This window comes from Protopterus annectens, chromosome 3.part1 (assembly GCF_019279795.1).
Source record: "Protopterus annectens isolate FY-2018-M chromosome 3.part1, PAN1.0, whole genome shotgun sequence".
In the NCBI taxonomy this organism is placed as follows: Eukaryota; Metazoa; Chordata; order Ceratodontiformes; family Protopteridae; genus Protopterus; species Protopterus annectens.
In genome coordinates this window covers 912,364,455-912,388,141 of record NC_056732.1, presented here as the reverse complement: position 1 = coordinate 912,388,141, position 23,687 = coordinate 912,364,455, and the positions used below count along the sequence as shown (strand labels likewise).

The following is a 23,687-nucleotide window of genomic DNA, read 5'->3' as shown; positions in this document are numbered from 1 at the left end:
AGTCTCTTATCACACTTTCGGTGTTTAGTGCACTGCCACCTATATGGTAATTCATGGATACATGTTTTTTCCCAAAGGGGATAACTATACATTTCTTGGTATTCAGCTTGAGCCCATGGCTCTGGCACCAAGCATTTGTTTCTGTAAGGCCCTTTTGTAGCTTAGTAAGTTTATCTATGATTCCAGAGTGGGGGATGGTGTCAAAGGCCTTGGCGAGGTCCAGATAGGCTGTGTGGACCACCTTACCCTTGTTCACGGCCCTGGAGACTGATTTGAAGAAGTCAATCAGGTTCAGGAGACATGATCAGCCCTACAGGAACCCAAACTGCATGGGGTCCAGTGTTAGAATGTTGCCAATATCTTTGTTTATAAGTTTCATGATAATACGTTCCATGGCCTTGCAGATCAGGCTCGTCAGAATGATGGGGCAGTAGTTCCTGGGATCCAAGGTGGATCCCCCCTTGTGGAGTGGGATAACTGTAGCTGTGCACCACTCAGTTGGCATGAAGCCTGAGATGAGGCTATGATTAAACAAGACACTTAGGTGAGGTGCCACTTCATTTTGTAGTTCATGTAGTACTTAGCCTGGGATGTCGTCTGATCCCATGAATGCTGTATTCTTAGCTTTGGAGAGTGCGTTTTTTTACCTGTGTGGCTGTTATTACTGGAATTTAGCAATCTTTTGGTATTGAGATGGGCCCTTTAGGGGGTGACAGGGGGTGAAGTTTGCACTGAATTGATCTGCCAGGATACTGGCAATATACTTGGGATCGGTATATTTAATGCCATAGTTTGAAAACAACCCAAAATTTAAGTTAATCTGCCACTGGCCAGATGCATTTATTTTGTATGTGGGTTTCAATGTGGTTTCAATGAGTGTAAGCTTCAAGGGTACAGAAGTTTACTGTTTATTCTAAGTCTGTTTTCATTATGAGACTGTAATGTTTTGTTTAGCAAGTGGCTATCAGTGTTTGTGCTATAAAAATGGAAGTGAAAGTTTTAAATTAAATCCAAATATCTGCAATCACTGCAGCAGTAAAAAATGAAATAGTATACACACTGACAGGTTTGAATGGTGGTTAAGGTAACTGGGGAGAAATAGCTTAGTAATGGGTCACCGGAATGGCTTGGATGGGCTGCTGGGGAGAGCCAGGTCCATTACCCTGCCTAAGGCCCCATTTGACCATGATCTGGGACTATGTGTAACTGCAATCCTCTCTCTCAAATGTATAATATATATATATATATATATATATATATATATATATATATATATATATATATATAGATATAGATATATATATATATTTTAGACGTGAAGGATTTTCATCTGCACATTTGTAGAAGCTTGTAGTTAATGTCTTATTGTCAAGAATATGTTTACAATACTGGCATGACTTTGATATTCTCCATTTAGGAAAAGACACTGCTTGGCTATCAATGATTATAAATGAATGTAATAGTTGGCTGCCTAGAAGAGTTCAGTAGGAGAGAACTTGTGTGTGCAAAGTGAATCCCAATTTTCATCGGTGTCCTGTTCAAATTTCTACCACTCTGTGAAAGTATGGCTTCAAGTATCCTTGAAAACAGCCCACAAACCTAATAGTATAAGGCATGTCAGGAAGTAGACAAAAACAAATACGGATTTCATGTTTTATCCCTAACCTAGTAACTAAATAACTTAAAAACGGACTCACTCAGAAATATGAACTGGTGATTGGCTTTGCTCCTTCCTTGTTTTCTAGCTGCCTGCCGTTCATCTTAAACTTGTTCAAGCACTGACAACCCTCTTAGAAGTGCAAGGAACAGACAGATATGCATAGCTTTTCAGAAATGCAATATTTTACCAGATTCCATGAAGGCTACTACTTACTCAATGTTTGAAAACAAACAGATAGCTACCTTATGTCTCCAGTTTGTATACACTGTTTCATTTCACCACTGATGAATTCTCAACAGAATCCCATATATATATATATATATATATATATATATATATGTATATAGATATATAGGTATATCTACATCTATAGAGATAGCTATATATGGATCTATGTCAAAACAATGAATTACCATAAAGTTGAGTTGCAAAACAGCGAGATTGAAGTGATGGAAGTTTACATTCACAAACGTCCAGATCGGTGTAAGTTTTCACCACAAAGCAGTCAGTTGGCTAATGTGGTGAACTTGCCCTTTTCTCCACTGTAGTGTAATCTTGGAGTTGGTATATTTATTTGTTGGTGGTGGGGGGTTTATTTGCTTTGGTTTGTTTTTTTAAGTTTTGCTGGCCAATTGTTTACTTACCAGGGGAATGTTTACAATGATCTGGATGTTCGTGAATATAAACCCTCGTTGTTTCCATCTTGCCATTTTGCAACTCGACGTTATGGGAATTTGTTGTTTTGACACAGATCTATATATATATATATATATATATATATATATATATATATATATATATTTTTTTTTTTCTAAGCAGATACAGAAAAGTTTTTTACAGCAAGATTTAAGTGATTTTGTTCGTCAACTTTTCTATATTATTGGGTTTGAAGGTAGCACCATTATCGTTGAATGCTTTGGTGATCAGAAGTCTGCAGAGTCTCCAACCCAGCTTTTTGAATTAAGTTTTTCTAGTAATTACACTACTTGGGGGGTAGGTTTTGCAGCACTGAGGTAGCATCATTCAAAACAGATGTTATACTAAGGTCCCTATCTGTGGTGCGGGCACTCCAGTTAGATATAAAACATTTGATATCACTCATCAGATGCAGTTTAGGGGAATATCCACAAGTGCCCTGTTCAGATTTTTATCAAAATTGATCAAATGTTTGTCAATTTATAAAACTACTGCTTCAGGTGTACCTTTAAATATGCTACATGCTTAAGGGGAAAATTACAGTCAGTAAAAAGTAGGCAAAATCCAAGTAAGGTTTACATGTTTTCTTTATGACCTAATAATTGATAGAGTTCTGTATAATAATTCAAAAATAGACTCGTTCAAAGAATGACGTGAGGACTAGACTTATGCCTTCCTTGTTTTCTAACTAATATTCACCTTAATACTCATCAGAGACTGAAAGCCCACTGGATTTACAAGAAACAGAGAAGTGCATAGCTTTTGAGTAACTACATTCAAAGACCAAAGGTACTAAGTCATCTTTTTCAGACATCTTGTACAATAGTGATCATGTTATTATTTTAGATTCTTAGTATAAGTGGCAGGCTCTAGTGGATACATTTACTGAAGCTTAAGAAATGATGAAAAAATAAATATTATTGATCATCAATAAATACAATGATGCCCAATACACTTCTTACATCCTTGCAAATAAACGTCCACTGTCCATTCCCCTTACCTTTCTATTCACTGTGGTATCATTTGTTACTACAAAGACAGTGATATATATGTCTGTCTGCCAGTCTGTCTGTCTATACACAGACATGGGTTATGCGACATGTGGTAGATAAAGGTGAAATAATTTCTGAAGCTTTTTCACTAACGTGTAACCTGAAGAGCTGACACAAGGAGTGAAGACTAGAAATTATTTTGTGAGGTCTGTTGTAAAAGTAAAATCTTTATTAGTTATTTAACCATGAATCATTGCTTATTTAATTTGTGCAATACAGAAATCTGCTTAAATATTGCATTTCTAAAAATGTGAAAAAATAATCTTTTATTTTTTTATTCTATTCATTTCACTCTCCATTAAATGCTAAAGGGAGTAACTTGAATGTTTCAGCTATCCCATAATCACATTCCTTTAAACGTTATTTGCATTTTCCCTAGTATCAGGAAACAGACTAATAGTGTATTCTATACTGTATAACAATTTAGTTCATGACACTTACTAAATTAGAGTGCAATTAATCACATTTCAGTGGGTCGTTTGTTTTGTGGCAATCTCAGCTTAGAGACTGAATAAAAAAGTGAAAGGCATCATCTCTCATGTGGAAGGTATGAAGACTTACCAATAAAGTTACACATACAATTATCGTTTTGACTAAGTGCTTTTTAAAGTAGGACTTTTTATTTTGTGGTGACACGGCATGGTGGGGCTTTGTGTCAGATACAGCTCATCTAAAATCAGCTTAAAATGTAGAAAACTAAAACATATCATTATTTGCCTCAGTTTCTGTTTGCTAGAACAACTTTCCCACTGATGGGCGTGCCAATTGTTGGTTTAGTGAATTATCATCTGACATTATCTTCAAAAATTAAAAAAAGACCATTCTAACATTTTTGCACTTTAACAATATGGACACTAATTTGTCATTTTTCTGGGATCCATCCATCCATCCATCCATCCATCCATCCATCCATCCATCCATCCAGCCCTCAGTTTTTAAACTAGTTGTCCTAGTAAGGTTTGGAAAATTAGCAAGTCAGGCATAGTAGACCAGACTTCTCTACCCCCAAAACATTCCTAACTCATCCTATTACGTCTCCAGATATCTACATGCAAGCTGAGAGGTAAATCTTCTGTAACATTTCCTGGATCTGCTCTGGGGTCTCTTTCAAAAACATTGTGTTTTGTATACCTCACAGCACCATCATGAGGTAGCCAAACTAACTTGAATGGCTACTATTAATGTGATGGAAGAAGACCTCAAGGTACTTAAACACCTCCATCTCAAAACTTTAGCCCCCTCTCCATTTGCAGGGTAAAGGCAACTTATTTCTGGAACAAAACTGTTACCTGTGATTTGATTTTTTTGGCAGTCGTTTTTTCACTCAGAAGCAAATTATTGCTGCAGTATATGCAGGAAATCCAAATTACATGAAGTTATCAGCACAGTATCATCTGCAGTCATTAAGAATGCAACCCTCACAATCTTAAAATGGATGCCATCCAAAATGTAATGAGCTTTACTTCTTGTCCAGGAAAGTCATTAGCAATAGGGAAAACTTGACACATCCTTAGTGGAATCATCTGCTCACTTAGAATATGCTCAGTTTAACACTAAGAATATGGATACAACACTCGCTTTTTAAATAGATGGTCATAATGACATGCAACACTAAAGCTGTTATCCTGTACAAATAAACACTTCCTAGATTATATTTCAGGGTACATAGTTGTATGCCTTCTCCAAGTCTAAAAAACACATCTAGACAATATTTGCAAATCCTAATACTCCATATCTCTGGCCTATGTAAAACCATGGACATATCTTCCAGCTATCCAGGTTGACATCATTGCACACAGATGTATTGGCTGTATAATCACATGACATGCAGCTACTATCAATACTCTCACCTGAGACATAACAAAAAGGTAGTCATCTGAGAGTTTGACATCTCTCTTGAACTGAGTGTCAAGAACTTTCATTGTCAGATCTGATGACTGACTATAAAATCAATCACTGACCTCTTTACTAAGGGAATGTGGTACCAGGGATGCTTATGAGTATAATTTGGTTCAAATATGGTGTTTGTTATGGATAATCCAATACTAGCACAGAAGTCAAAATCTGCTCACCAATTGATTTCAGATTAGGTAAGCCTACCCTACCTATCATGCAGGTGTTATAGTCTCCCCGTAGAACTATAGAATTTGTAAGTGATTCCCTATCAAGTACTGGACCATAAGCTCTGACAAGGTTGAGTACTTCAGGTAGCTGTAGACTCATACAAACAAACAACAGAAAGACTTTTCATTTTTTTTTCACACACAGTTTATTTACCATTAACTTTTACATGAAAAGAATATTTAACACATAACTCCTTAATTACTCACCTGACATCTTAAACATTATGAAACCAACGGCAAATAAATCCAAATATCATAAAATGACTTTGCATACTTGTAAGAATATCAAGTCTTCATTTCCCAATCAAGTTCTTATCCATATTTTGAGGCCTGATCATCCAATCTTTAATAATGATTGCTACTGTTAACAGAAGTAAAAGCCTTAGCCATGTATTTTTCTGTCACTGACAGATATCCTGAAACATATAACAGACCTGACAGCCAAACTCAATTCTAATTAAAGGTGATAAATGTTTCCTTAAAGAAAATAACGTTTCCTTACTGTAGCTTATGTTTGTATCAAGATGACTCTCTTGTTTACTGGGACAAACCTCAAATGGGCATCACCTAGTTAGAGGCTGTGAATAAAACTTCAATAAAAATAACTGGAATATTTTATATTATGACCCCTGTCTACATAAACACCCAACCTAAATTAAGTTTCTGTTTAAGAAAGGTAAGACTATTAGTTGTATAGTAATGTATCATTATTTAAAATGTTCATTGATCATTGTTTGTGATACTTCTCTCCCTCAAGAAATGTACCCCTGTGGTAAGTGTATTATGTATAAATGTAAACTGAACTAAATTGATTGTTTTAATAATATCAGTCTGAGGTACAGGGGCCAGTATGTATGCAGAATTTCAGCAGATGTTATATTAATATTTGTTTGGGTAATAAAGTACATTTTGGTAAGGCTAAGAGAAGATATACAACTGGGATACAGGATCATTTTATGACAATGAGGAAAAACTTATGTGAGAACACTGAAGCTGAGCACTTTTATAAAATACATAATGGTGCTTTAAGTGCGGTCAAAACTTTTGTGTTGTAATAGGTGATAATGGAGAGCAGAGACGGTCAATCCATTCATTATGCATAGTAAAATCTTTAAAATAATCAACTTTGTGAAAACATTACCTTATTTTTGTAAGTGTTACTCTACTTATTTATTCAGATATTGCATTTGAGTCCTTTACAAAGAAAAGGAGCGGGATTATTCCTGAAATTCCATATGCTTTGCCCTTATGGCTGAAGAGGGATTTTATTTGGAAGATTTTAAATAGAGTACTAACTGATATATTATTGCATTGTTTCGTTATTTAAAAGTGTTTGTTAAGCTAAGGTATTTATATCTTTGTCATTAAATATGATTTTAAGTCCTTTGAAGGCAGTCTATCCTTCTATGTGGCCAAGTGTTTTATATTATTAAAAGTATACAGACACCCCCATATTTTTTACCATGCTTTCAAATTCTGTATCCCTTTCTTCATATCACACAGATATATGTGAAGTAGTATCCCTTTTCTCTTCTAATGAAAACTAATTTACAGTTCTCAGTCTAACTTCATATTACTCACACCACATTCCCCATATCCTGAATCTGTTTGGTGCCGTAAGTAGTTCTCCAGTCTGGTGCCCTCCCCCAAACCATACCTCTAAGCTGAGATGCAAAAAAAAATCCCTCTCAACTTTAAGGGCTACAAACATAAAGGAAACAAAAAAATCCACTGAAAGTTGAGGACCAAACAGTAAAAAAATGCTCTCTCAGAGATGAGGACTAAAGAAAAAAAAGTTTTTCTGCTCTCGAATTGTAGCAAACCACTTGTTGCAAAATGTAACAATTGGCTTGCTACATTTGAAATCCCACACCTAAGCACCTTATTGCTTCAGTGCTTCCTCTGTGATCACAAATACAATATCAATATTCATTTCTGAGTGTCTGTACTGCACTACTGCACAATCATTTACCAACCTCTATCCTTAGTACCATATGTCCAGGACAGCTGCCTCCTTTGTCAAACCCAAAGTATGCCCTGCCCCCTATCATTCGTAACCTTTTGCTCTGTGGCATGTCCATGAGTTGTGTGTCATTTTTTTATAACACAAGTACAGATTATAATATAGCATTTACGGTCTCACCAACACATTAAAATCTGAACTAGGACATCAGTTCCAATTTTTTGGACTCCACCTCATCATTCCACACAATTCTCATTGCATTTCACAGCAATTCAACTTTTTAGTTAGCTACATAGATCAGCATTTTATGTACAGACACAGAAGAAATTCTGACGATTTTTGCAGCTAAAATATATAAACATTGTTAACATTATTTCCATAAGTGAGTATTTCCTGTGCACATATTCATTTAGTCATGTGAATTTTTATCCATTGCAATGTCATGCAGTATCATGACTTCCTCACATATGCAAATATTGCAAATGCATCACAAACTTACAATTAAATACTCATGTTCAGAAATTAATCATTCATAAATCAGAAAAAAATTACCTTTACAGTGGTTTTCATCCCAAGGATATACACAGTTTTGAACACCATTGCATACTAGTGTGTTGTTGATGCACATGTTGCTATGGCAGAAAAATGTATCCGCTTCACAAGGAGCTGAAAAAGAAAATGCAATATTTGAATAAAGAAGTAGATTAACACATACAAAAATAAGTTAATGTTTTCAAAAAGCTGACTATATTAAAGATAGTACTATGCATAATAATTCTAGCTAGATGCTTACAATTTCACTCGTAGACACCTGCAGGCATTTTTAAGCATACGTGTATTCAAGTGAATGAACAAAACAGTTCACTGCAAAATGTGACTCAGAACTAAACTTCTGGGATACTGGATTTTCTATGTCCATCTGGTTTCTCACTCACTATCATATGTGCATCTCTAGATTGCATCTATGAAGTACCTAAAATGTCAGCAAAATATCTCCATGTTTGAACAAACATATTTGAAGCAAACATTTTGAAGGGAGACATGGAACTGCTCACATACTCTGCCTACTCCCCTGCATATGCTGGAATCCTACTTAACAAACAGATTATTTCTTTTTCCTTTGGCCCATCATAAGAACCATCTTACAAATGCCCTGGCTATTCTTGAATTATATTTCTGTTTTGATGCAAACAGCACTTGAAGAAAAAAATGTTCTGTCACCCTGCAGCCTTCCCTATAAAAATACTTTCTGTATGGCTCCCTTTAGTATTCCAACTTGTATCTTCAGATTATATCATGTTGTTCATATATCTCTATTTTTGAAAGAATCCACCATCTTAAGACTCTGTAGGTCTCACTGGCGTACTTATTTGTATCATGTCACACACTAACTTATTTCTTCATAACTGTGCATATTAAGCTGAAACAGCTTATCTTTAAGTGACATCACAGAGGCGCCATGAGGGGAACTTCTGTTATGAGTCTAACTTCACCCCAGTGGCTAAAGGCAATGCCTACATCACTACTGGGGCATTTTTTGCCCTCCAATGGTGTGTTCACACACCCAGTGATGGCTATTGACATGGACTTGGAATTGCAATTCCAATATCCTCAGTCCTATAGCTACTGGTACTGTGCAGTCCTCCATCAGAAGGGAAGCAAATTAGCTGACCAGGTCCACCAAATGCTCCTTCACAGTATGGGAGAGCTGGTGTAAGCCATTCATTTCCACCCTGCACTACCCAGTGTTTACAGCATCTAAGCTACTACCAAAACTTAGATTATCTTGGTCATAGTCAAGGACTTATCCCACTATTCTTCACAGCCAGGGACAATTTGCATTTATTTGTTTAGCTAATAGGTTCATAGGTTGGTACTAGGCTATCAGCCCTAGGGCCTATACAAGCCTAGCCATAACAATTCCCTGGCTTCTTCCCACACTATTTACTTCCCTGAACCCCTGTCTAACAGGATGACTGACGTGATCCCCAGGGTGAATTTCCTTTCTCCCATCCAATCGTCAAGGTTCCTTTTGAAGAGGGCCAAAGAGGCACTCTGCTTGACATGTATGAGCAGTCTATTCCAGAGTCTGGGGAGTCTCTGGATCAGAAACCTAGCCCTACACATGTTTTGTTTATTGTGATGACAAGGTTTAGATCCCTAGAGCGTGTGGCTCTGAGGGATTGGTATTTCTTTAAGTGTAGCATGTCCAACATTTCTGGGTTTGACATGGCCTTGTATGTTAAGCAGAGATCACCTCTGAGTAGATGATATGTGACAGAGTATAGCTGGAATTTTTTTAAGGTGGTCAGCATAGGGCATCTGCTTTAGGCCTGTGATTCTTTTAGTGAGGCATTTCTGTGGCCTTTCCAGTTGTTACAGATGTCTTGAGAGGTACATACCAAATGGGAGGTTGTATTCAATAATGGGTCTAATGAGGGATGAGTACAGTGGGAAAATTACCTCCTTTTTTCTGGATGAAAGCCCTTAGTGATGAGGTGTGCCACATAGAAGGATTTCCTGACTGTTGTGGCGATGTGTTTATCAAAGGTGAGACCACTGTCCATCTGTGTCCCTAAGTCTCTTATCACACTTACTTTAACATTATATCATTCTTCAAGGCTGTAGCTTTCACTAGTTATTTGTGTTGTACTAAGTCAGATGTCCTACAAAGTTCTAAGCAGACCAAATCTGCATAATGTTTGTATTTGTCACTCAGATTACTTAGTCAAACAACTCAATTACTAAGACAGTTAGATATGTCAGACATTAGCTGATATGTCAGACATGAGCTTCATGGAATGAAGCTATACTGCTTTAGGTCCTAATGTCACGATTCATTCCCCTAGAGAAGAGAGTTGACACTGACCATTCACTTCTATTGTTCCATTTGCATACTGATTTTCAACACTCAGACTCACCACCAGAATTTGGTTCATAGGGTTACAGTCAAGACACCATTCTCTCTGCTACAGGACAGGCCACAAATTAGACATTTGTTTTATGCAATGGGCAAAGCCCTTTCCCTACAATTCTAACATGGGTGGTATGCATCCTCATTGCCCTACAAATGTATTCTTACAGTGATGATAATAATGAAACTGAATGAAAACGGTGTGACTTAGCATCTTGCTTTCAGCTGGGTAGCAGTATTTCAAAGTAACACTTAAGTAGACCATTCCAGGTATCAGTATTTCAAAGTAACATTTAAGCAGACAATTTCCAGCAGAGAAGTAACAGTGTATGGCATGATCATTACCTTCTAAGTAGCTTTTCCTTTTGCAAGCGTTCACTGTACATGTAAAAGCATGAACAAATAAGAAGCATCAGAATGCATTTATTTCACGAACCGATATACCACACACTGAACCAGCTGGAGTCATCTGAGGTCATCTATGTGCAGGTGCAGCTATACAACATTGCAGTAGTCCAAACAAGTTGAAATCACTGCATGCTTTACTAATGTAGCCATACCATCAAGGTACAACAGAGAGTCGTTTATATGAAATAATTGGGACCTAGGGTAGTTCAGATAATCAAACTGTTTTTGGACAATCAAATATACAGTACATTCAATTTAATATCCACTTTACAAATGTCAATTAAATTCAATGATCTTTACCAAACCAACATAAAAATAGCATGTGCATTTGAACTGCTTACAGTCTTAATCAAAATGCAATAGTAATAATTTTGTCCAAGAAAAGACAAAAATATAGAGCAACAGTATGACCATTTTTGTTGTTAACCTCTTTCAGAGATAGGTTACAGAATCTGTCACTGCCCATTTGAACACATTAAGTACTGCAAATCTGTATTAAGAGTTTCTAGAGACTGAAATGAGAAACGTTCCACGTACCATTTGACATATACGTATTTGATGATTAAAAATTCTCAACCTGCCAAAAACTGTCAATGTCTAACAGAATTATGGGAAATGCAGTTCAAAGTAATGTGACCTGGGTTGCAAGCACAGTAATTAATTGAAAACTGCAATTTGCTACTTCTTTATGTTATGTAACTTATAGAATGTTGTAAATTTTAAAAAGAGATGAGTAGGAAATGGTGACATTCTTATCCTCAAAAGTAGGAAGAATAAAACCCAGACAGGAAGAAATCCCCACAATATCCACACGGATTAAGGGAGAGAGATGTCGCTTGCAGACATAAAGAGATGCACCCAAAGTCCCTGATATGACTATTTTATTTTTTTCTATGTCAAACAAAAAGATGATGGCTTTCTGGCATTTTGAAAACACACCTGAAATTTGCCCCATATTATCTGCCCTGTCCAAATTCTTGAGTGCGAGGTTAACAATTATGTTCTACTACCACTAGCAGAAAACATGTATTGGTCTGTAGTTCAGTAGAAACACAGACATAAGATTATTGGCAGGATCTAAAGTCAACCTTGACATAGTTACATGGAGAAAAAACATATTTTGGCTTGGAAATAACAAAAGGTTAATATTTATTAATTATCAGTAGCATCAGCTGATAACATTTACACATTCAAACTTTATGATTTTTCCTACCCGAAAACTTTGGAAGGCTGCGTTCGGATAACTAATGTTTCGGAAAATCAACATTCAGATAATTGACACTCTACTGTGTATTTGAGTGATGCTACACAGAGGTTTGAACCAAAGTAGAAACCTAGACCCTTCAATAACAGCTTATTCCAGCTCCCCCTCCCCCCAAAAAGAAAAGCACCTAGTTCGCTATTCTCAAAATTCTATATCCTTCAGTATAGTAAGTACAGTGACACGGGGTGCTAATACATTTTGAACAGCAGCCAGCACTCTCTTGAGGCAGAAAGGTTTAAAATTATTCTTTATAATAAAATTATTTTAAAAAGGAGGATATTCTAGATTCAGCATGGCATTGATTGACAGTATTGCTTTATTTAGTCTAGACGCAGTACAGTAAGTAGTATTTGCAGATTCAAATGTGTGTTTACTAGGTTGGTAGCTTGAGTATACTGATATTGCCAAAAAGGCATAATGGGAACACAGAATTCCTTATCCAACATGCAAAAGTCCTGTGGAGATAGGTGCAGGTTATTCCTACTGAGACACATAGGACTATCTTCCAACCCAATCCATGCTGACACACATTAGGTTCCCTCAGAATTACATCAACAACTAACACAATTATTAAAATCAATATTTTTTTGCTAACATTATGCCATCATTTTTAGTGATGCAAGGATACTACTCAGGATTAGAATTCTTCCAGCCCTAGAGACATACTCACAGGGCCTCCTCACTTCCTTCCTCATCCTTGGTAAAGTAGGGGCACTACAAGCAATTCGTAAACACATGGATAATGACCATACCTTATTCATATTTGGGTGAAGGGAACTAACTGCCTCAGTCATGTGCTAGTTTCTAGTAGTTCAGATGCAGCTGACCATTACATAGTCTTTGCTCTGCCTTGTGAATGGTATGTTGGGTTGCCATATTTACAGTTACCTATGACAAACATATGACCATGGCAGCTGGGCAGTTTTTGTAGACTGGAGTGCTTGGCAAACCCACACTGGTGACTCTTGTCTATTGTGGAGGTGGGTGATATGGAATTGGTGTTGGTATACTGATGTGATTTGATTGCAGTGCAAACATTTATAGTGCAGCCCCTAGGAGGTCCTCCAAAAAGAGGGTTTTGCGCTTGTCTTACAATGTGTAGTTGTGGTATTGCTGTGAGTAGTGATGATGACTTTATGTGAGAGATTTCCCTCTAGTTGCAATTAGTATTTGCATCTCTCAGTGTCATAGTATTTGATTATCAGTTACAAGTTTGAACAATGCCTTATGGTGCCAAGAGCTAAACAACTGGCAGCAATGAGGATGAAGGGAGACTTAGGATACACAGTTGTTCTAGTAAAGCCTGGTTGCATATGGTTTGGAAAGTTATGGTATTTTGATGAGTTTTGATCTGACTACACAGAATGGCAGCTGTGTGACATATAACAGAACAACAAAAAGAATACAATACATTGCAAAACAATTGGAAAAGTATAAAACAGTGGAATGTTGTGCAACTCAAAACAATACAGCTCATTAAAGATAAAAAAGAAATGCATGATAAAGGCCAATTGAAGAGTAGACATGGATGGCACAGCTCAGTACTCTAATGCAATGTTCAGTGCATTACTAAATTATTAGTGAACAATAACAAAACAGTAGACTCAGATGCCACAGTACAGTACTCCAGTGCAATTCTGAAGGCATTTTCAAATTAGGAATAGACAACTAACTACACAGTAGACATATACGCCACAGCACAGTAATGTAATGTAATATACAATGCACGACTGAGTTATTACTGAAGAAATAACTGAACAGTAGGTGCAGATGCCACAGCACATTATTAGTAAACACCAAACTAAACAAAATACACTGGTGTCACTGCACAGTACTCTAATGCAATAGTCCATAAATAACCAAATTATTAGTGAAGAACTAACTAAACAAGCACAGATGCCACAGCATAGTACTCCAAATGTAATATACAATGCATGGCAAAGTTATTACTGAACAAATAACTGAACAGTAGGTGCAGATGTCACAGCACAGTACTCCAATGCAATGTTCAATGCATTAACAAATTATTAGTAAACAACTGAGCAGCAGCCATAGATTCCACAGTGCAGTACTCCAGTACAACGATCAAGGCATAACCAAATTATCAGTGAACAACAAACAGAGCAGTAGGCACATATGCTGTAGCACAGCACAGGAACCCCAGCAATGTTCAATGCATTTAGAAATTATTAGTGAACACCTAAATGAACAGTAGTCACAGATGCCACAGCACAATACTCCAATGCAGTGTTCAGTGCATTACCAAATGATTACTTAGCAACTAACCAAATAGTAGGCATGGATGCCATAGCACAATATATCAATGCAGTGCCGAATGACGTACCAAATTATTACTGGAAAAATAACTGTACAGTAGGCAAAGATGCCACAGTATAATACTTCAATGCAGTGTTCAGTGTATTGCCAAATTTTTACTGAACAACTAACTGAAGAGTACAGCACAGAACACCAATGAAATGTTAAATGCATTAAGAAATTATTAGTGAACAACATAGTGAAGAGCACTCACTTATGCCACAGCACATTACTCCAATGCACAGTGGATTACTAAATTATTAGTGGACAACAAACTTAACAGTAGGCATTGGTGCCACTAGCACAGAACTCCAACAAAATATTCATTGCATTACCAAATTATTAGTGAGCAACTAACTAAACAGTCAGCATAAATGCCTTAGTACAGTACTCTAATGCATTGTTCAAAGCATTACCAAATTAGGAGTGAACAACTAGACAGTAGGCATAGAATTCAATTTACTGCACTTTGTTGTGAACAACTAAATGTACAGTAGGCTTGGATGCCACAGCACTATATTCCAATGCAATGTTTAATGCATTATCAAATAATTAGTGAGCAACTAACTGAAAGGTAGACAAAGATGCCACAGCACAATACTCTCATGCATCGTTCGATGCATTTCCAAATTATGAGTAAAGAACTAGACAGTAGGCATAGATTCCATAGTGCAGTACAATGTTATATTTAATGCATTAGCAAATTATTAGTGAATGACTAAATGCACAGTAGACATACATACTGCAGCATGGTACTTCATTACAATGTTCAAAGCATTACCATATTATTACTAAACAACTATCTGAACAGTAGGCATGGGTGCCACAGCACAGTACTCCAATACAATGTTCATTGCATTACCAAATTAGTAGTGAACAACTAACTGTGCAGGAGGCATGGATGCCACAGCATGGTATTCCAGTGCAATGTAAATACATTACCAAATCATTTATGAAAAACTATAGGCACAGGTGCCACAACACAGTATTCTAATGCAATGTTCCATGCATTCACAAATTATTAGTGAACAACTTACTGAACAGTAGGCACAAATGCCACAACACAGTACTCCAATGCAGTGTTCAATGCATTCCCAACATTTTAGCGAGTAACTAACTGAACAGTAGGCATGAATCCACAGCATGGTATTCCGTTGCAATATTTAATGTATTCCCAAATTATTAGTGAACATCTAATTGCATGGTAGGCATAGATGTCTTCGCAAGGTACTTCAATGCAATTCCTTGGATAACTAAATTTATAGTGAGCAGCTAACTGCACAGTAGGCCTGAATGCCACAGCACAGTCCTACAATGCAATGTTCAGTGCATTACCAAATTAGTAGTGAACAGCTAACTTTGGGCTCCTAAAAACAGAGGTGGCTAACTTCACGGCACACATGCAAAAGTAGAATAGTTGCATGACCGCTGAATCATATACCAATGCACTGTACGAACACATACATAAATGCATGGATCTCACCATACCCAATAGAACCATCTCCTCCAAAAAAAAAAATGGAAGCCAATCTGGTGGTCCCCTGCCATGAACAAACTCTACAACAGAAGGAGGAAATGGATGCAGAATAAGGTGAAGTCCCAAGACTGGAAAAACTCCCTTATCAACCTCAACAAAAAGTTGAGATCTCTCATCAAATCCTCTAAAGCTAGCTATGAAAACAGAATTGCAGCAGATAGTAAAGACAACCACAAGGCCTTCTATAGTTATGTAAAGAATCTCCACGGCAATACCCAGATTTGCTATGAGCTACTGCACAATGGTACCTCCTATACTGAGCCAACAGATATTGCCAATTACTGACTGACAGATTCAGTGCCAACTTTACCCCTCTCTCCCCTCCCAAAGGACTAATCACAATACCAGTAGATTGCCAGACACCTGTATTACTGCTACACAAGTTGAAAAAGCACTGTCCAAGGCCAAGAATACAGCTTCTATGGGACCTGACAATATCCCTGGCTGTGTTCTATATGAACTACAGAGTGAACTGGCACCTCACCTGTGTGCCCTGTTCAATCACAGTCTCACCTCAGGCTTTGGCCCTACTAAATGGCACACTGCTGCAGTCAACCCTCTCCACAAAGGAGGAGTGACTACAGACCATGAGAACTATTGCCCTATTAACCTGATGAGTCTGATATGCAAAGCTATGGAACACATCATCATGGACCTAATAAACAAGGATATAGAGACTCTCCAAACTCTGGATCCCACAGAGTTTGGTTCTGTGAAGGGTAGATCATGCCTGCTCAACTTGGTCAACGTCTTTGAGTCAGTCACCAGACCTGTGGATGAAGCCAAGATGGTTCATGCAGCCTACCTTGATCTCACCAAGTCTTTTAATACCATTTCCCAATCAGGAATCATAGAAAAACTCACTAAGCTAGGCATCAACCTACATATCACTAGGTGGGTTGCAAATTGGCTCACAGGTAGAACCCACAGTGTGAAAGTAGCTGTCTCCAAGTCAGACTGCTGACCAGTCATGAGTAGAGTCCCACAGGGTTCAGTCCTGGGATCCTCTCCTGTTTGGTATCTTCTCTGAAGTCCAGGCTAACATGAAGGGACTCTGGCTGACAAAGTTCGCAGATGATTGCAAGTTGGGAGCTATTATTAACTCCCCAAGTGATGCTGACATCTGACAGAAGGGCCTCACTGAGACCGACTGGTGTCAGAACCATGGCCTTAAGCTCAATGCCAAAAAATGTGTCGTCATCCCCTTTGTGAATAACCCAGTTCCCATGAATTATGACATTGATGGTAGCCCCCTGAACACAGAAAGCATTATAAGAGATCTGGGAATGCAGGTTGACAGCAACCTGTCTTTTGACCATCACATTGCCACTGTGGTCAGAAAGTCCTTTTATATAGCACATCTCATTACTAAGGGTTTTGCATCCAGGAAGAAAGAGGTCATTGTCTCCCTCTACTCTTCCCTCATTAGGCTAATCATTGAGTAAAATGCGCCATTTGGCATGTACCTCACTAAACACCTGCAATTACTGGAGGGGCCGTAAAAGTACCTCACAAAGAGGATCCTCAGCCTTGAACATTTGTCCTATATGGACAGACTCAAAAAACTCCCAACTATTCTGTCTCATATTGCCTACTTAGAGGCAATCTCTGCTTAACTTACAAATCCACGTCTGACCCAGCTCTGTTAGAAATGCTACATCTAAAGAAATCTCAATCCCTCCACACCACACACTCCAGAGACCTTAACCTCACTACCACAATCAACAGAACATGCTGGAGGGACAGGTTCATAACCCAGAGACTGCCCATGCTATGGGATATACTTCCCATACATGTCAAGCAGAGCACCTCACTGGCCCTCTTCAAGAGAAATCTTGATGAGTGGATGGAAAATAGAAAGTTCACCCCAGAGATCACTCCAATGGTTTTACTTGACAGGGGGACTGGGAACTATGGTCGGGTGGCACGATGCCAGGGTAATCCTATGGGCTAGGCTTGTAAAGGCTCCAAGACCATTAGCCTAGTACACACCTATGAAACTATGAACATCCACCACAATTATCTTACGCAAGTACCTTGGATCAGTTTGTCTGTCAAGATATTGCCTTCTACACCTCCACCCCTCCTGCTGCAGCTGTGAACAAACTGCAAGAATGCACAACAGCAGGGAAAGGAGAAATTCCCACTCTCTGCTGTACTGCAATCACCCACATAATAATGCTGGCATGTGGAGATTAAACAGATTTTTGATTGACTATGCCAGCAATCAAAATATTTGATATTCTGAACATTCAATTAACTGCCCAGGTGTAACGTTTCATCACACAAATTAGCAAATGAAACATTAAACAAAAAACATTGACTACACAAATGGTCAAAACAACATATATTACCAAGCTGCAAGCATTAGATGAATTTATGCAAGCTCTTTGCAGTCTGCTGCTTTGAGCATAAACTGTTTTGGATTGGCAAATATTTTCTACATCTTGTAGATGTTGTGACTCATAAGGACGTGCCAACATAATCTTAATGTTCTTTTGCTTACTTCTCTACACACTTTGGAGAGAATTTTGGTTATCTGTTTCTGTTATTAATTGCATAATATAAGGAATGATTCCTTTCTGACATTTTTGTTAAAGCATAAACATAATGAAATGTTTTAATGTACACCTGCTATGTACTAGTTTTATTGCACTGAACAGCAAACTAAATGTTTTGATTGAGCATCTACCGTTCTATTCATCATGAACAATACAAAATGACTCTAAGAAGTATATGTAACAGAAAACACTCTAAGGCAGTCCTTGATAGTCTCAAAAATAAAATTCCATATAAGTTAAAAACACTTTATTAGATTAAGTGCTTTCACCCACACACCCGTGGGCTTCATCAGAATCTACAATACCCATTGAAACACTCATATTTATATGAATTGCAACTAATGAATAAAATACTTTTGCATCACATGATTGTAGTTCCCATTTAGCTTAAACTAACAGTACACAAATATATACAAAAGCTCTAATATCTTGTAAAGCAACTAACTTGACAATATAACATTATAATAAGTCATACAATATATTATTAAAACATGTTGTTCACTATAAGCAACAACTATTAATCACTATATTTTAATGCTCTAAGCTGTAGAACTGAGTTAATAGAAATAGTTTTGTTGCTACCTGGGTAGATCGTGGCATTCAGTAACACCTGCCATCTAAGTTCCTTTTCTTCTAAGAAAATTTTGTAGTTACCTCCCCTGGGATTTACTTTTAAAATATCCAAAATAGAAAACTTAAAGATTTGACACTCAGCTAAATGCATACATGTTGTTCGTATTAGATAAAGTGTGACACAAGACATGTTGTATATCTTGCCAAGTGCACATCATGCTCAGTATTTTATGTAAGAAAAACTAACCGACTCTTAAAGAACAGGATATATGAGCATAATTATCAGATGAAAACATCTATTACGAACAATGCCTTACATAGGCATATAGCTGCATCAGCTATACAGGCTGAGTATAAGCTAGTTTAAACATTATACTGTGAAAGTAATTTCTGAAATAGTTTTCAAAGTGCAAATCAATTTTTTTATTTATATGAAAAATGTATGACTAATATGAACAATATCTATCCAGAGGATTCTTATTTAGTGGATGTTGGAGAACACAAAAAATAATGTATGTCTTTCTTAGTGTGAAACATGTTATAGCTGTAAGAAATGAATTCTTCTTTTCAGGAACATATTGTACAGTTTTATAAAATGCATCTAGCGCATAATGTTCACCACACTGCCATGGCCTGCCACACTTCACAGATGTGAATCAGAGAAGACAGTGGCAGCATTCATTTCATTTCTATTTTTCAGAATGGCACACATGTGTGACTAGTATATCAGTGTGTAGCCCGCACTGCTGTGCTCAGGTTGGAAAGTATAGATAGCACTTCAAGTCAGTAATGTAAGATAGTCTGTACAGGTAGAGTATATGTTACTATGTAGTTATATGTAACTACATGGTAAGGCACACTATAACTTCACATGCTGTCTTACACTACTACATTGTATTCCGCAGTCATGCCTGACAAGGAATTACAAAGTAATCTCAGTCATTAGGCAAGAAACTGGACCAATGCTCAATGCCATGTTATGTTAATAAGGAGACCTGGTGCTATACAAGTTCAAGTGCAGGAGCTCATGCACATCACAGTGCTGGGGTGGAATAAGGCCCTGTGTGGTATCAAGTCTGCCAACACCACCAGAGAGATTTTCTCATCATGCAGCACAGTTTGCGGGATCTTTTGATGTATGACTGCACTAGTTAGATACTTATCACTGACAACTGAGTAAAATGCTAGCATGGGAGAGGATTTATGTGTATACAAATGGTACAACTGCCATTTATATGCAGCTTAGCCCACATAATTTACACTTCTGGTACCATAATATCCAAAAGTTTTCTACCATTTGTGAACTGTGTAGAGTCAGCTAGGTTAAATGGCATAGGTGCTGGGTGCTTTGCATCTTGTTCTGTTATGCTCAAAGATTTCTATGAATCACAGAGGGCTATTGTACTCCATGACAGGGTAGACACATCCTTCTCGTACTGTTCAACCTGGAAACATCAAAAATCTGGACAAGGCCCACAAAAAATAGGTAAAAATCTGCACACCAATTAACATAAAATTTGCATGCATAATTATGTAACCCCACAACTGAAGAACAGACAACCAAAATATGGCACCAGAGTCCCCCAGCAGCCTGGAGCCATTCCAATCTCCCATTACCTGGCTATTTCACCCAATTTACCATAAACACTAATGTGTGCATACTGCTTACTTCGACAATAATCATTTGCATTTTATTTTTACATTTTATAGCACAATGCACATTGCACAAACACTAATAGACATCTGCTAAACAAAGCAAGCAATACTGTCTCACAATGAAAATAGACTTAGCATTAAAACTTCTCTGCCCATGAAATGCACATTCATTGAAACAGCATTCAAACTGACACCGCATCCAAAGAAAATGCATCTGGCCAGTGGTGGATAAAGATTACCTTTGGGCTGTTTTCAAATCATATGTCCCTTGCACCCAAAACAAGAAACATACATGTGTTCTTTGATACACCTTCCTGACTTTATTAAATTATATTCCTTGTATAATGCAACACACTAGTTAGACTTAGAGACCACATTTTAAATTTATTGTTTGAACATTCTTCCAGTAGGCAATGAAACAAAATGCATGAACCAATAATGACAAAACTGCCCAATTCAGAACATTTCCATCATAAAAGTCTACTTCCACACACACACTATATATATATATATATATATATATATATATATATATATATATATATATATATAAAATGATAGTAGTGTAAGCCATAGGCATCTTGCACAGCTTCTTGCACTTATTTTCAATTTCAGTTTTTTTTTTTTGGGGGGGGGGGACAAAAGGCAAAAAACCAGGGACACATTTTAAATATTGCTTGTATAATTTTGGACAGTTGCTAGAATAAAATGCTATGTTACCACCATGCATTTTACTGCGCAAGGTCCTGGGTTTAAGGCTTGGCAGTGAAATGTTATGTTACCACCATGCATTTCACTGCCAAGTCTTGAACCCAGGACCCTGTGCACTATAGTCAGAGAAAAATACCACTATGCCAAATCAGCAGTTTCTTGAAAGATAGGAAGACTGAATTTATTGAATTCAGTTCTCACTTCTCACCATAGCTCTCAATGTCTGAGCAAAAAAACTGAACAAAGCCAATAATGGGGGAATACAGCCCCAAAATAGAGACAAATCTCAAATACTGATCTTATAAACTTAGAAAATTGACAGAATAAAAGGTTTTGTATAACCATTTATTTTCTGAAGAATATGAAGTCTGAAATTCAAATGCCTGTCATTAGTGAATTCAATCCTTCACTAAATTGCCACAAAAGTCCTGAAAACCACAGATGTTACGAGGAACAGAACAAAAATATGAGGCATAACTTCACAAGTGGTGGTGGCTAGGTACTTTAGGCTCTTTTTACCTGTACCCAAGGTGTAGGGCTTGAGCCTGAGTACCTCTAGCCACCAGGTGTATTCACACACGCATACACACACACACACATACTGATCTTATAAACTTAGAAAATTGCTAGAAAAAAAGGTTTTGTGCTACCATTTATTTTCTGAAGAATATGAAGTCTGAAATTCAAATGCCTGTCATTAATGAATTCAATCCATCACTGATTTGCCACAATAGTCCCTGAGGAACAAAACATAAATATGAGGCATAACTTCACAAGTGGTGGTGGCTAGGGGCTTTAGGCTCTTTTTACCTGTACCCAAGGTGCAGGGTTTGAGCATGAATACCTGTAGCTACCAGGTGTATTCACCTGGGGCATTTACACACACACACACACACACACACACACACACACACACAAAAATTTCAAAGCAGTCTGCTCACACACACACAATTCAAAGCAGTGTACACTCACGCACACAGCATTCAATTCAAAGCAGTCCGGTCACACACACACAGCATTCAATTCAAAGCAACACAACAACCAAAACTCCTTCTCCTGCTTCTTAATTACTCAACAACCATGATCCAAATGGAAATGTAACTGTTCTTGCAATAACAAAAAAATAAACGCATAGTAAAACAAGCTCACAATAATGAGTTAAATTGGAGATGTTTGCTTTAAATTTGATACTGCTTTAATTAATTATTTAATTAATCAATTGAATGTAATTTAAAATTTGATATAGAAGGTGTGTTTTTTGTGACTGTTTTATTCCTTGAAGGTGGTTACACTGAGGCGCTAGAATAAAGTGTGCTTGTTTTACTATGTATTTTTTTTTGTTATTGAAAGAACAGAGTTACATTTCCATTTGGATTATGGTTGTCGATTAATTCAATTCAAAGCAGTCCGCTCACACACAATTCAAGGCAGTCCACTCGCACAAACACAGCATTCAATTCAAAGCAGTCCGCTCTCACACACACACACACACACACACACACACACACACACACACACACACACACACCATTCAATTCAAAGCAGTCTGCTCACACACGCAGCATTCAATTCGAAGCAGTCCACTCACACACACACAGCATTCAATTCAAAGGAGTCCACTCACACACACAGTATTCAATTGAAAGCAGTCCGTTCACACACACAGCATTCAATTCAAAGCAGTCCACTCAGACACACACACACACACACACACACACACACACACACACACACACATATACACACACACACACACACACACACCATTCAATTTAAAGCAGTTAAGCAGTCTGCTCACTCAAGTAGCTCTGCAATTCCCTACCTTAATTCAAAGCAATCCACTCGCTCAAGTAGCTCTGCAGTACTTCCATATTTTGGGCAGTTCAGTTCCAATTTCGCTTGCATTCGCAAAAGTACTTCCTGGGCAGAAACTGGAAATTTGAGCCCTGGAGCTCAATGATGACAGGTTGATGGAGCTGACATCATCACAAACATGACGTCAGCTCAAAATGCGAAAATAAAAAAAAAATCAATAAAATGCTGGAAAAATGGGAAACGAAGGGGTGCCACTCGGGAATCGTGGCACCCCATTATTTGGACCCCAAAACTCAGTAAAGTCCAAGTAATTCGGTACAGTTGGGAGGTATGTTCCTACTGCAGGCACATAATTACTATCAATAGGGCCCTAACTATTTTTGGTAGTATGATGACATATTTTACCAGTATCTGAAGTAGTATCTTACAATGTGCAGA

General features: G+C 37.5%; 1 protein-coding gene across 1 annotated transcript in view; it reads right to left on the bottom strand.

Annotated features, from left to right (window-relative positions):
* Nucleotides 1-23,687, bottom strand: part of NETO1 (neuropilin and tolloid like 1) — a 1,239,650-nt gene that overhangs the window by 227,611 nt on the left and 988,352 nt on the right. Inside the window, exon 8 of the mRNA XM_044067135.1 lies at nucleotides 8,047-8,160. Coding sequence (XP_043923070.1) covers nucleotides 8,047-8,160 — 114 coding nt within the window. The remainder of the gene's footprint in view (nucleotides 1-8,046; nucleotides 8,161-23,687) is intronic.